The sequence below is a fragment of the Scyliorhinus canicula genome, chromosome 2 (assembly GCF_902713615.1).
Source record: "Scyliorhinus canicula chromosome 2, sScyCan1.1, whole genome shotgun sequence".
NCBI classification, from domain to species: domain Eukaryota; kingdom Metazoa; phylum Chordata; class Chondrichthyes; order Carcharhiniformes; family Scyliorhinidae; genus Scyliorhinus; species Scyliorhinus canicula.
Genome location: NC_052147.1, coordinates 277137004 through 277150945, shown reverse-complemented (window position 1 = coordinate 277150945; position 13942 = coordinate 277137004). Strand labels below are relative to the sequence as shown.

At 50.2% G+C, this 13942-nt stretch overlaps 1 protein-coding gene across 1 annotated transcript in view; it reads right to left on the bottom strand.

Annotated features, from left to right (window-relative positions):
* si:dkey-91i10.3 (cytochrome P450) overlaps positions 1 to 13942 on the bottom strand; it is an 86579-nt gene that overhangs the window by 3795 nt on the left and 68842 nt on the right. The window contains exons 6-8 of the mRNA XM_038790105.1: positions 12020 to 12186; positions 10314 to 10395; positions 5720 to 5923 (exon numbers count right to left, since the gene is read on the bottom strand). Coding sequence (XP_038646033.1) covers positions 5720 to 5923; positions 10314 to 10395; positions 12020 to 12186 — 453 coding nt within the window. The remainder of the gene's footprint in view (positions 1 to 5719; positions 5924 to 10313; positions 10396 to 12019; positions 12187 to 13942) is intronic.

Genomic DNA, 13942 nt, shown 5'->3' with positions numbered 1-13942 from the left:
TAAAATAACAGTCCTCCAAGGCTTCAAGCTGGGGAAGCTCCCGTCTATAAATAGATTCCCCATCTTCCTATTTCCTGCCCTTTACCATCTCCGGATCCCACCATCCAGCCTACCCAGTACAAACCAATGATTATTATAAATCGGGGTCCAAATCGATGCTCCCTCCACTCTCTTATATCTCCTCCACTGCCCCCAGATTTTCAGAACTGCCACCACCACCAGACTTGTGGAGTATCGGCCAGCGAGAACGGAAGAGATGCCGTTATCAGTGCTCCCAAACGTGTGTCTTTACAGGATGCCTCCTCCATCCGCTCCCACACCAACCCCTCCCCCACTACCCCCTTCCTAATCATGGCTATATTAGCCGCCCAGTGGTAATTGCAAATGTTCGGCAATGCCAATCCCCGCTCACACAAAGCTCACACAATAACCTTATTCACCTGCTTGAAAAAGGCCCTCAGGATGAAGATGGGGAGGCACTGAAAGACAAACAGAAATCTGGGGAGGACCGTCATTTTCACGGTCTGTACCCTCCCCGCCAGGGATAGCGGGAGCATGTCTTATCTCTTAAAGTCATCTTTCATTTGTTCTACGAGTCGGGATAGGTTTAACTTATGCAGTGCCTCCCATTCCCGAGCCACCTGGATCCCCAAATATCGACAGCTCCTTCCCAGGGGCTGGTATAGTAAGGGTGAAAGGGTTGGCTTTGAAAGCAGGCCAGGGCAGGCCAGCAGCACGGTTCAATTCCCGTACCAGCCTCCCCGAACAGGCGCCGGAATGTGGTGACTAGGGGCTTTTCACAGTAACTTCATTTGAAGCCTACTTGTGCCAATAAGCGATTTTCATTTCATTTATACCATTCTAAGCGGCAGCTCTCCCAGTCTCTTCTCCTGCCCTCTTGCCTGAATCACGAACATCTCACTTTTCCCCATGTTCAATTTATACCCCGAAAAATTGCCAAATTCCCGAGGATCCGAATAACTTCCCCCATCCCCTCCAACGAGTCTGAAATATACATGAGCAGGTCATCTGCGTAGAGCGAAACCCGATGCTCCAACCCCCACCAAACCAGCCCTTTCCAGTTCCTAGAGGCTCTTAACGCCATGGCCAATGGCTCTATGGCCCGAGCAAACAGTAGCGGGGAGAGGGGGCACCCTTGCCTCGTCCCTCAGTGCAGTTTAAAATACCCCAACCTCAACCGGTTTGTACGCACACTCGCTACTGGTGCCTGATAGAGCATCTGCACCCAGTCAATAAAGCCCTCACCAAACCCAAACCTTCCCAGTGCCTCCCACAAGTAATCCCACTCCACCCAATCAAAAGCCTTCTCCGCATCCATCGCTACCACCACCTCCATCTCCCCTCCTTCTGAGGGCACCATAATAACATTTAAAAGCCTTCGCACATTGGCCTTGAGTTGCCTGCCCTGAACAAATCCTGTCTAGTCTTCCCCTATCACCCCGGGACACAGTCCTCTATCCTTGTGACCAGTACCTTAGCCAGCAGTTTGGCATCCACATTCAGTAGAGAAATCGGCCTGTATGACCCACATTGCTCCGGATCCTTCTCCCGTTTCAGGATCAATGAAATCGAGGCCTGCAACATTGTTGGGGGGAGGACTCCCTTCTCTCTTGCTTCATTAAATGTCCTCACCAGCAGTGGGCTCAATATCTCTGAAAACGTCTTATAGAATTACACCGGGTAGCCGTCAGGCCCCAGGGCCTTGCCCGACTGCATGCCCTCCAGCCCCTTGATTATTTCCTCAATCAGGGCAGCACGGTGGCCTAGTGGTTAGCACGACCGCCTCACGGCGCTGAGGTCCCAGGTTTGATCCCGGCTCTGGGTCACTGTCTGTGTGGAGTTTGCACATTCTCCCCGTGTCTGCGTGGGTTTCGCCCCCACAACCCAAAAATGTGCAGAGAAGGTGGATTGGCCATGCTAAATTGCCCCTTAATTGGAAAAAATAATTGGGTAATCTAAATTTATAAAAAAAAAAAATGATTTCCTCAATCTCAATTGGGGCTCCCAGCCCTTCAACCAGGTCCTCCTCCATCCTCGGGAACCTCAATTGGTCCAAAAACTGCCTCATCCCCTCCACCCCAGCCGGGGGTTCCAACTCATAATTTGCTGTAAAAGTCTTTAAACACCTCATTCACCCCCACTGGGTCCAGGACCGTGATCCCACCTCTACTCTTTACTCTCCCTATCTCCCTGGCCGTCTCCCTTTTTCCTAGCTGGTGCGCGAACATTGTGCTTGCCATTTTCCCGTACTCCTAGATCGCCCCCCCCCTTGCCTCCCTCAACTGTTCCACCACTTTCCCTGTAGTCAACAGCCCAAGCTCCACCTGTAACCTCTGCCGCTCCCTCAGTAGCCTCCGAGTATCTCCTGTCCACCTGGAGTATCTCCTCAACTAACCTATCCCTCTCAGCCCGTTCCACCTTTTCTCTGTGGACCCGTATCGAGATTAATTCCCCTCTGACTACTGCCTTCAAAGCTTCGCAAACCGTTGCTGTAGAGACCTCCCCCGTATCATTTGTTTCCAGGTAGTTTTGGATGGATTTATTCACCCGCCCACAGACCGCTTCGTCCGCTAACAACCCCACATCCAGCCTCCATAGCGGGCATTGCCCTCTCTCCACACTAACCCGTAGATCCACCCAGTGCGGGGCATGATCCGATACTGCGATTGCCGAGTACTCAGTATTCACCACCTTCGGTATTAGCGCCCTGCTCAGAACAAAAAAGTCGATGCGAGACTGTACCTTGTGGACATGGGAGAAAAAAGAAAACTCCTTCGCCGTCAGCTGTGCAAACCTCCATGGGTCTACCCCCCCCCCCCCCCCATCTGTTCCATAAACCCCTTCAATTCCTTTGCCGCAGCCGGCCTCCTCCCTGTCCTGGATATTGACCGGTCCAATTCCGGATCAATGACTGTATTGAAGTCCCCTCCCATGATCAGGTTATGTGACTCTAAGTCTGGGATCTTACCTAAAACCTGCCTCATAAATTCCACATCGTCCCAATTCGGAGCATATACATTCACAAGTACCACCCTCACCCCCTCCAGCTTCCCACTCACCATTATGTACCTACCCCCCCGTGTCTGACACGATTCTCCCTGCCTCGAATGCCACCCGTTCACTGACCAAAATTGCTACACCCCTCCCCCTTGGTCTTTGAGTCCAGCCCTGAGTGGAACACTTGGCCAACCCACCCCTTTCTCAATCTAGTCTGGTCTACAGCCTCTAGGTGTGTCTCTTGTAGTATTGCCACGTTCGCCTTCAGCCCCCTCAAATGCGCAAACACGCGAGCCCTCTTTATTGGCCCATTCAACCCTCTAATGTAATCAGCCTGGTAAGGGGGCTTCCTGCCTCCCCCACCCTGTCGACTAGTCATCACCCATTTTAGGTCAACCTCCAGCTCACATCCCGGGCCTCCTCGAACCCCCCCCCCCCCCCCCCCCCCCCCCCCCTCGGGCATTCGCTGTTCCCGGCCTCCCATTTGTCCCCCAGTAACAGTTCCTCCCCTGTCAGCAAAGCAGCTCCCCCCCCCCACTCTTCCCGGCTCTTCCCCCCCCTCCCCCCCTCCCCCGCCCCGGTAACAGGACCGGAAACACAACCGCCCCATATCAAGCTCAAGCTTAACACCTGCTCGCCCCCCCCCCCCCCCAAAAAGGGGCTGGTTTAGCTCACTGGGCTAAATCGCTGGCTTTTAAAGCAGACCAAGCAGGCCAGCAGCATGGTTCGATTCCCGTACCAGCCTCCCCGGCGACTAGGGGCTTTTCACAGTAACTTCATTGAAGCCTACTCGTGACAATAAGCGATTTTCATTTTCATTTCATTTCAAGGTGCTTCCGTGAGTCAGCTGACCTAGCTGACGTGATAGCTCCCTCCCATGGCACCAAACAATCTGTCTCCTCATTGTTCTCTCCCCTCTCCCCCTACTTGGATATACATATTCAAAACATCACATTCCCCAGCAAATAAACATCAGTAAAAACAGTGGAAAAACAACCACAGAAACCACCACCCCTCCAACCATCTCCCAGTAAGACAAAGTTAAATTAAGCCATTGAAACAGCCCCTTATTGCACACACTACTTATTCAAACCAACACAAAAGTGATTGTCGACAAATTGCCACTGCAATACACTCCCCAAGGATTCAGTGTCTTTAGTTCCCATCCAGTCTTTTTTCCCTGATGAAAGTCAATGCATCGTCTGGTGTTTCGAAGTAAAATTCCCGGTCTTCATATGTGACCCACAGACGGGCTAGGTACAACATCCCGAACTCTACCCCCTTCTTAAAGAGGGCTGATTTTGCCCTATTAAACCCAGCTCGCCTCTTGGCCAAATCCACGCCCAGGTCCTGATAAATGCGCAGCTCACAATTCTCCCACTTGCTGCTCCGTTCTTTCTTGGCCCACCGCAGAACGTGTTCCTTGTCCAGGAATCGGTGCAAACGTACCACCATCGCCCTCGGCGGCTCGTTCGCTCGGGGCTTCTTTGCGAGGGCTCTGTACGCTCTATCCACTTCCAGGTGCCAAGGGAACCCCTCAGCCCCCATCAACTTCTCCAGCATGTCTGTCACATAAGTCCTCGCATCCAATCTCTCACTGCCCTCAGGGAGGCCAACGATTCTCAGGTTCTGCCTCCTGGACCTGTTCTCCAAGTCCTCCAGCTTCTCCTCCATTCTTTTCTGGCGGTCATTCATCATCTCCACCTTGGTCTCCAGCACAGTTAGGTATTCCTCGTGCTCGGACACCTTTTTCTCCACCTCCTGGATTGCATGTCCATGGATTTCTTGATTCTGCACCACCTGATCAATCGGAGCCTTGATCGGGTCCAGTGTGTCTTTCCTTAGCTTGGCGAAGCAAGCTTCAAAAAACTTCACCAGCCTCTCCGTCGACCACTGTGCCATCTCCCCGCGGCCCTGCTTCTCCGCCATTCTTTCCCGCGTTACCAGCTCTGCTCGGGTCTTTCTGGTAGAACTTTGTCTTCTCACTTCTGGTCCAATTCTCCATACACCGGAGGAGGGTTTCTCCTCACCGTCTCACTCTCCACCGATTTATCCAATAAAATCCGGAAAAAACTGAGAGACAAAGGTCCAAAGGTACGTCACAGGAGCGATCAAATGTGCGGCCTACTCCTCCATGGCCGCCACCGGAAGTCCCGTATTTTTCAACAGTGACCCCTTGTCACTGTTGAACCTCCCGGAAGTGACTTCCCGTACCAGCCTCCCCGAACAGGCGCCGGAATGTGGCAACTAGGAGCTTTTCACAGTAACTTCGTTTGAAGCCGACTTGTGACGATAAGCGATTTTCATTTCATTTAATTGTTCTAGATTGTCCCGTAAGAGGAAACATCCTCCCCAGGTTCACCCTGTCAACACCCCTCAGGATCTTAAAGGTTTCGATCAAGTTGCCTCTCACTCTTCGAAACTCCAGTGGATACAAACTCAAACTCTCCAACCTTTACCTCATAAGACAGTCCTGGAATCAGTCGGATAAGCTTTCTCTGAATTCATGAGGCAATTAACTTACCAGCTACTCACCAGGCAGATTGTTCTGCTGCACAGATGGAAGGAGCAAAGACTGAAGGGAGAAAAAGATGGAAAAAGAAACGAGTCCCTCCTTCCCCCTCGCTTACATAGCTCCCGGCTTTCCGCTCAGATCGGACCGCACTGCACGCCGCCTGGCGCTGGCTCGCGGCGGACTTACCCGTGTGACCACGCTGTACATTTCCAGCTCTGCCACCCTCTTCCCCAGGCAGGTGCGGGTGCCAAAGCCAAACGGAATGGAGGCAAAGGGGTGGTGCTTAGTCTCCCCTCCACCGCGGAGCCAGCGGTGCGGCTGGAAGCTTTGCGGGTCAGCAAACTCGCTGTCATCCTGACTCACTGCGTAGTGGCACAGGTGGAAGAGTGTCTGGAGAAGAGGGAGAGGGAAATTAGTGTATTTTACACAAGGTAGAGAGGAGAAGGGAGAGAGAGGGATACCCATCACATCGCCTTTCACTCGTTACAAATTTCGTTCAACAAGGTTTCGCATTTATATCACCTCAGAGTGTCACACAGCACTTCCCAATCAAGTAAGCACTGGTGTGGTCACTGGTGTAATGCAGGACACACGGCCGCTGATTCGTGGACAGGGGTTTCCCACATATAACAAGCACAGGATAATCTTTAAGTAATGCCGCTGTAGCCAGGCCACAGCGAGACAAACCACTGCACTTCTTCGAAACCAGAGCCAAATGAGTTTTTACACCCACCTGGGGGGACAGATGGAGCTCGGTTTGACTTCTGAACCAAAAGTTGTCCCATCCCACAGTGCATCACTTCTTCAGTGAAGAGATTACAGTGTCCAGATATCTCCGTGAATGAGAGGGAGTGAGGGAGTACAGTGTACAGATATCACCCTGAATGAGGGGGAGTGAGGGATTACAGTGTACAGATATCTCCCTGAATGAGGGGGAGTGAGGGAGTACAGTGTACAGATATCACCCTGAATGAGGGGGAGTGAGGGATTACAGTGTACAGATATCTCCCTGAATGAGGGGGAGTGAGGGAGTACAGTGTACAGATATCACCCTGAATGAGGGGGAATGAGGGATTATAGTGTACAGATATCTCCCTGAATGAGGGGGAGTGAGGGATTACAGTGTACAGATATCACCCTGAATGAGGGGGAGTGAGGGATTACAGTGTACAGATATCTCCCTGAATGAGGGGGAGTGAGGGATTACATTGTACAGATATCGCCCTGAATGAGAGGGATTGAGGGATTACAGTGTACAGATATCACCCTGAATGAGGGGGAGTGAGGGATTACAGTGTACAGATATCACCCTGAATGAGGGGGAGTGAGGGATTACAGTGTACAGATATCACCCTGAATGAGAGGGATTGAGGGATTACAGTGTACAGATATCTCCGTGAATGAGGGGGAGTGAGGGATTACAGTGTACAGATATCTCCCTGAATGAGGGGGAGTGAGGGATTACAGTGTACAGATATCTCCCTGAATGAGGGGGAGTGAGGGATTACAGTGTACAGATATCTCCGTGAATGAGGGGGAGTGAGGGATTACAGTGTACAGATATCTCCCTGAATGAGGGGGAGTGAGGGATTACATTGTACAGATATCGCCCTGAATGAGAGGGATTGAGGGATTACAGTGTACAGATATCGCCCTGAATGAGAGGGATTGAGGGATTACAGTGTACAGATATCGCCCTGAATGAGGGGGATTTAGGGATTAGTGTACAGATATCGCCCTGAATGAGAGGGATTGAGGGATTACAGTGTACAGATATCGCCCTGAATGAGGGGGATTTAGGGATTAGTGTACAGATATCGCCCTGAATGAGAGGGATTGAGGGATTACAGTGTACAGATATCGCCCTGAATGAGAGGGAGTGAGGGATTACAGTGTACAGATATCACCCTGAATGAGGGGGATTTAGGGATTAGTGTACAGATATCGCCCTGAATGAGAGGGATTGAGGGATTACAGTGTACAGATATCGCCCTGAATGAGAGGGATTGAGGGATTACAGTGTACAGATATCACCCTGAATGAGGGGGAGTGAGGGATTACAGTGTACAGATATCTCCCTGAATGAGAGGGAGTGAGGGATTACAGTGTACAGATATCACCCTGAATGAGGGGGAGTGAGGGATTACAGTGTACAGATATCTCCCTGAATGAAGGGGAGTGAGGGATTACAGTGTACAGATATCACCCTGAATGAGGGGGAGTGAGGGATTACAGTGTACAGATATCACCCTGAATGAGGGGGAGTGAGGGATTACAGTGTACAGATATCACCCTGAATGAGGGGGAGTGAGGGATTACAGTGTACAGATATCTCCCTGAATGAGGGGGAGTGAGGGATTACAGTGTACAGATATCTCCCTGAATGAGGGGGAGTGAGGGATTACAGTGTACAGATATCACCCTGAATGAGGGGGAGTGAGGGATTACAGTGAACAGATATCACCCTGAATGAGGGGGAGTGAGGGATTACAGTGTACAGATATCTCCGTGAATGAGGGGGAGTGAGGGATTACAGTGTACAGATATCTCCCTGAATGAGGGGGAGTGAGGGATTACAGTGTACAGATATCACCCTGAATGAGGGGGAGTGAGGGATTACAGTGTACAGATATCTCCCTGAATGAGGGGGAGTGAGGAGTTACAGTGTACAGATATCACCCTGAATGAGGGGGAGTGAGGAGTTACAGTGTACAGATATCACCCTGAATGAGGGGGAGTGAGGGATTACAGTGTACAGATATCTCCGTGAATGAGTGGGATTGAGGGATTACAGTGTACAGATATCACCCTGAATGAGGGGGAGTGAGGGATTACAGTGTACAGATATCTCCCTGAATGAGGGGGGGTGAGGGATTACAGTGAACAGATATCACCCTGAATGAGGGGGAGTGAGGGATTACAGTGTACAGATCTCTCCCTGAATGAGGGGGATTGAGAGATTACAGTGTACAGATATCTCCCTGAATGAGGGGGAGTGAGGGATTACAGTGTACAGATATCTCCCTGAATGAGGGGGATTGAGGGATTACAGTGTACAGATATATCCCTGAATGAGGGGGATTGAGGGATTACAGTGTACAGATATCACCCTGAATGAGGGGGAGTGAGGGATTACAGTGTACAGATATCTCCGTGAATGAGGGGGAGTGAGGGATTACAGTGTACAGATATCTCCCTGAATGAGGGGGAGTGAGGGATTACAGTGTACAGATATCACCCTGAATGAGAGGGAGTGAGGGATTACAGTGTACAGATATCACACTGAATGAGGGGGAGTGAGGGATTGCAGTGTACAGATATCTCCCTGAATGAGGGGGATTGAGGGATTACAGTGTACAGATATCACCCTGAATGAGGGGGATTTAGGGATTAGTGTACAGATATCTCCCTGAATGAGGGGGATTGAGGGATTAGTGTACAGATATCTCCCTGAATGAGGGGGAGTGAGGGATTACAGTGTACAGATATCACCCTGAATGAGAGGGAGTGAGGGATTACAGTGTACAGATATATCCCTGAATGAGGGGGATTGAGGGATTACAGTGTACAGATATCACCCTGAATGAGAGGGAGTGAGGGATTACAGTGTACAGATATCACCCTGAATGAGGGGGAGTGAGGGATTACAGTGTACAGATATCACCCTGAATGAGGGGGAGTGAGGGATTACAGTGTACAGATATCTCCGTGAATGAGGGGGAGTGAGGGATTACAGTGTACAGATATCTCCCTGAATGAGGGGGAGTGAGGGATTACAGTGTACAGATATCACCCTGAATGAGGGGGAGTGAGGGATTACAGTGTACAGATATCTCCCTGAATGAGGGGGAGTGAGGGATTACAGTGTACAGATATCACCCTGAATGAGGGGGATTGAGGGATTACAGTGTACAGATATCACCCTGAATGAGGGGGAGTGAGGGATTACAGTGTACAGATATCTCCCTGAATGAGGGGGAGTGAGGGATTACAGTGTACAGATATCACCCTGAATGAGGGGGATTGAGGGATTAGTGTACAGATATCACCCTGAATGAGGGGGATTGAGGGATTAGTGTACAGATATCACCCTGAATGAGGGGGATTGAGGGATTAGTGTACAGATATCTCCCTGAATGAGGGGGAGTGAGGGATTACAGTGTACAGATATCTCCCTGAATGAGGGGGAGTGAGGGATTACAGTGTACAGAATCACCCTGAATGAGGGGGATTGAGGGATTAGTGTACAGATATCTCCCTGAATGAGGGGGATTGAGGGATTACAGTGTACAGATATCTCCCTGAATGAGGGGGAGTGAGGGATTACATTGTACAGATATACAGATATCACCCTGAATGAGGGGGATTGAGGGATTACAGTGTACAGATATCTCCCTGAATGAGGGGGAGTGAGGGACTACAGTGTACAGATATCTCCCTGAATGAGGGGGATTGAGGGATTACAGAGTGTAGGTACCCATCTCCCTGCCAAGATTCACTGAGGAACACCCGTCTTTGTCAGATATCCCAATACGGGAAGGGAGGTGGGGTCACTGATTGAGTCTATTCAGCGATCGCAGGAGCAACCAGAACCCCTCAGTTCCTGTGGGGACCTGACGTGTTGATGTGTGGATTTAAAGATGGCTTGGGTGGGGTGGTTGTGGTGGTTGTGGTGAGGGATGTGGGGGGAGCGGTGCGAATTGGGGCGTGGGAAACCCGTAGATAAATAGCGGACACTCTGGTGCGGCACTTTCTCGTAGGTGTTAAAATCAGTACTAACGTTCTTCGGGAAATGGTATCCTCCAACCACCACGTCCTTCTCCACTATGAGCCGAGCGTTACCAGTTACGACAGGGTACATCCTACATTAGAAGGAATGAGAGCGTTACTTCTGATTTGAGTTGACACGTTGATGTATTTCATGTATGATGTGAAACAGGAGGGTTGAATAATGAGGAAAGCCTGGGACAGTTTGAGTACCAGGTGGAGGTATCTGAGAGTTAGAAATATAGAGATACATTAAAGGCAAAGTTAACCCAGAATATTATTTCAAATGAAACCTGGGAGTGGAACTAAAGGACACGGGTCCAAATGGTGACTGCTGTAGCACCGCAGAGATATCCAGCAACTTTCAACTGAGGCTGTATGTAAAGGACCTGCCAAAGGCATTCTGAATGGGGGCTTGGACCAACCCAAGCCTGTCCCAGTAAACCCCTTGATGGGGGCTGGGTTACAGGTGGGGATGCGATAGAAAGCTACCCACCCAAATTTGCCGACGACACAATGATAACTGGCACTGTGAGCCGTTCAAATAAAAGCATGAAATTGCAAAAGAGACATTGACAGGTTCCATGAATGGTCAGATCTGTGGCAAATGGACCTCAGGCTGGAGGAACGTTGTCATGGAGATCCCCGGGGGTCAATGTTGGGACCCTTGTTTTTCCCGACATACATTAATGACCGAGACCTTGATGTCCAGAGCACATCAAAATCTGCGGATGATCCGACATTTGGTAACATTGTGAACTGTGAAGAGTATAATGTAGAACAAAGAACAAAGAAAAGTACAGCACAGGAACAGGCCCTTCGGCCCTCCAAGCCTGCGCCGACCATGCTGCCCGTCTAAACTAAAATCTTCTACACTTCCGGGGTCCAAGTTCAGAAGGTCATCGACAAGTTGAGGGTGGCACGGGGTCGCAGTGGTTAGCACTGCTGCATACGGCGCTGAGGACCCGGGTTCGATCCCGGCCCTGGACCATTGTCCGTGTGGAGTTTGCACATTCTCCCAGTGTCTGTGTGGGTCTCACCCCCACAACCCAATCGATGTGCAGGATAGGTGAATTGGCCACGCTAAATTGACCCTTAATTGGAAAAAAATAATTGGGCACTCTAATTTTTATTTTTTTTAAAAGACATTTGGCGGAATGATTCACCTTGGTCGGAAGAACATGCTGGGGGGTGGCGGGGGGGAGGGGGGGGGGGGGGGGGGGGGGGGGGGAGCGATATCCGGGACCAGGGGTTAAAATCAGACCTGTCAGGAGTGAAATTAGGAAATACTTTTCCTCATAGAGGGTGGTAGAAACTTGGAACCCTTATAAAAACAGCAACTAGTTAGACATCAATTGTTGATTTTAAAATCCGATTCACAAACCTCTATCAATCTCAAAGGTATTTGGGGATATGGGGCAAGGGTGGCACAGAGACAGGCCCCAGATCAATTGTGATCTCAGTGAATGGCACGCAACAGGCCCAAGGGGGTAAATGAACACCTCCTGTTTGTTGTCCTCCATTCCTTAACAGGAAGGAATCCGTGTAAAACTGTGTTCGATCTCCCCCCCCCCCATTTCTAACCCCTCCCAACACTTCAATAAAAAACATCGTTTCCCTACATCCCAGTGACCTTGTGGGTCGAAAACTCCAGAGATGCCAGGAAAAGGCTTCCGGAGGGGTAAAGCTGGAAGCAGAGGCTGTAAACCCACAACCTACCGGAGAGTCTCTTTGGCCACCGCTTTCAACAGGGGCATGCTGGCAAAATCTTTCGCTACTGGGATTTGGTCTCCAGGGCAAGCGCTGTTTACTTCTTCGTAGAGCTCCTGTTGAATGGACGGCTCCCTGGCCAGATTGTACAGGATCCAAGATGTTGTGTTCGAGGTCTGAAAGACAGGGACTTCATTGTTTACCAGCAGAGCATGAGAGACATCCGGTCAACTACACAATGGAGTCAAAGTGAATGCTGTGAATCAACAGCAGTCTCTCTATGCGAGGAAGATGGTTGCCGCATATCCTGACATGGGCTTGTGTTTTAACCTAGGGAGGCTGTTCTGCTGTAGCTACCACTCAAGAGACTCTACCACTCCTTCAGCCTGTCATAGCCACAGTGGCCATATCACAAACACACCTTGCATGGTCATTAAGCCCCAGAGTGGAACTCAAACCCAAACCTTCTGGCTTTTATTCTAAATTCTTTTTTTTTTTGGAATGTGGGCAATCTTCTTCATCAATTCCCCTTTCCCATCCTATCCCTTGAAACCCAAAAAAATCTCTCGATCCCAGTCTTGTGTGCACTCAATGATTGGGCTGCACAGTCTTTTACAGCAGCGAATTCCAAAGGTCTACAAGTCTCTGAGTGGATACATTTCTCCTCGCCTCACTGCTGAGTGGCTGAGCCCTTAACCTGACTGTGATCCCCTCATGCGAGACACCCAGCCAGGGGAAAACATTCTCTCAGTCTCTACCCTGTCAAGCCAGCAAAGAATGTTATACTTTCAATGGGATCACTTCTCATTCTTCTAAACCCTAGAGAATACCGACCCACTCAACTCCATCTCTCCTCACGAGACAACCGCATCATCCCAGGATTCAATCCTGTGAACCTTTGTTGCACTCCCTCTTGTAACAATATGTAAGGAATACAAAGGGTTAACAATTTGATGTTAATACTTCTCACCACCAGATGGAGATAGGGAGCAGTCATATAAATATCATGTGACTCCTGGGATACTGGGAGAAGGTGTTTAGGCATGAGCTAGATTTGTTTTTTTAACATAAATATAAATTTAGAGTACCCAATTCATTTTTTCCAATTAAGGGGCAATTTAGCGTGGCCAATCCACCTACCCTGCATATCTTTGGGTTGTGGTGCCGAAACCCACGCAGATGCGGGTGAGATAGGTTAGTTGCATAGCTGGTCTGATTAGTAAGTTTGCGGATGATACCAAGGTTGGTGAAGTGGCAGAGAGTGTTGAGGATTGTCAGAGGACACAGCAGGACATTGATAGGTTGTAGACTTGGGCAGAGACGTGGCAAATGGAGTTTAATCCAGACAAAGGTGAGATAATGCATTTTGGTAGGTCTAACATTGAGGGGAAATATACCGTAAATGGGAAAACTCTTCGGAAAATAGAAAGTCAGAGAGATCTGGGCGTGCAGGTCCACAGATCTTTGAAAGTGGCAACACAAGTGGACACGGTAGTCAAGAAAGCATACGGGCTTCCGGTGGCGTTTGCGAGCGGGTCGGCCACATCGAGAGGAGCTCCCGCCGGTGGCCACCATTTGCGGCGCTTTCGGGGGTTTCCCCGATTCTTCTCTCCCCCCCCCCCCCGATTGTTGTCGGCCTCTGGGCCTTCCCGGGCGTCAAGCAGGGCCGGTTTGAAAAGCGGCGAGGAATCCCGTGCGGGTGTTGGACAGCTGGAGCTGAGGTGTCGGGCCCAGCGTGAGCGGCGGTTGGAGCAGTGGGGGCGCAGCCAAACGGAGGACGAGGTGGCAGGCCCGAAGCCAGGGCGCGATGTAGCGGAGCTGTTCCACACCGGGTGGCTCCCGCCTAGAATGGTGTAAGAAGACTGAAGTCCGGTCCCAGGGGAATTCTTGAGAAATACAAAAAAGATGAGAAAGAAGTTTTAAAGAAACTTT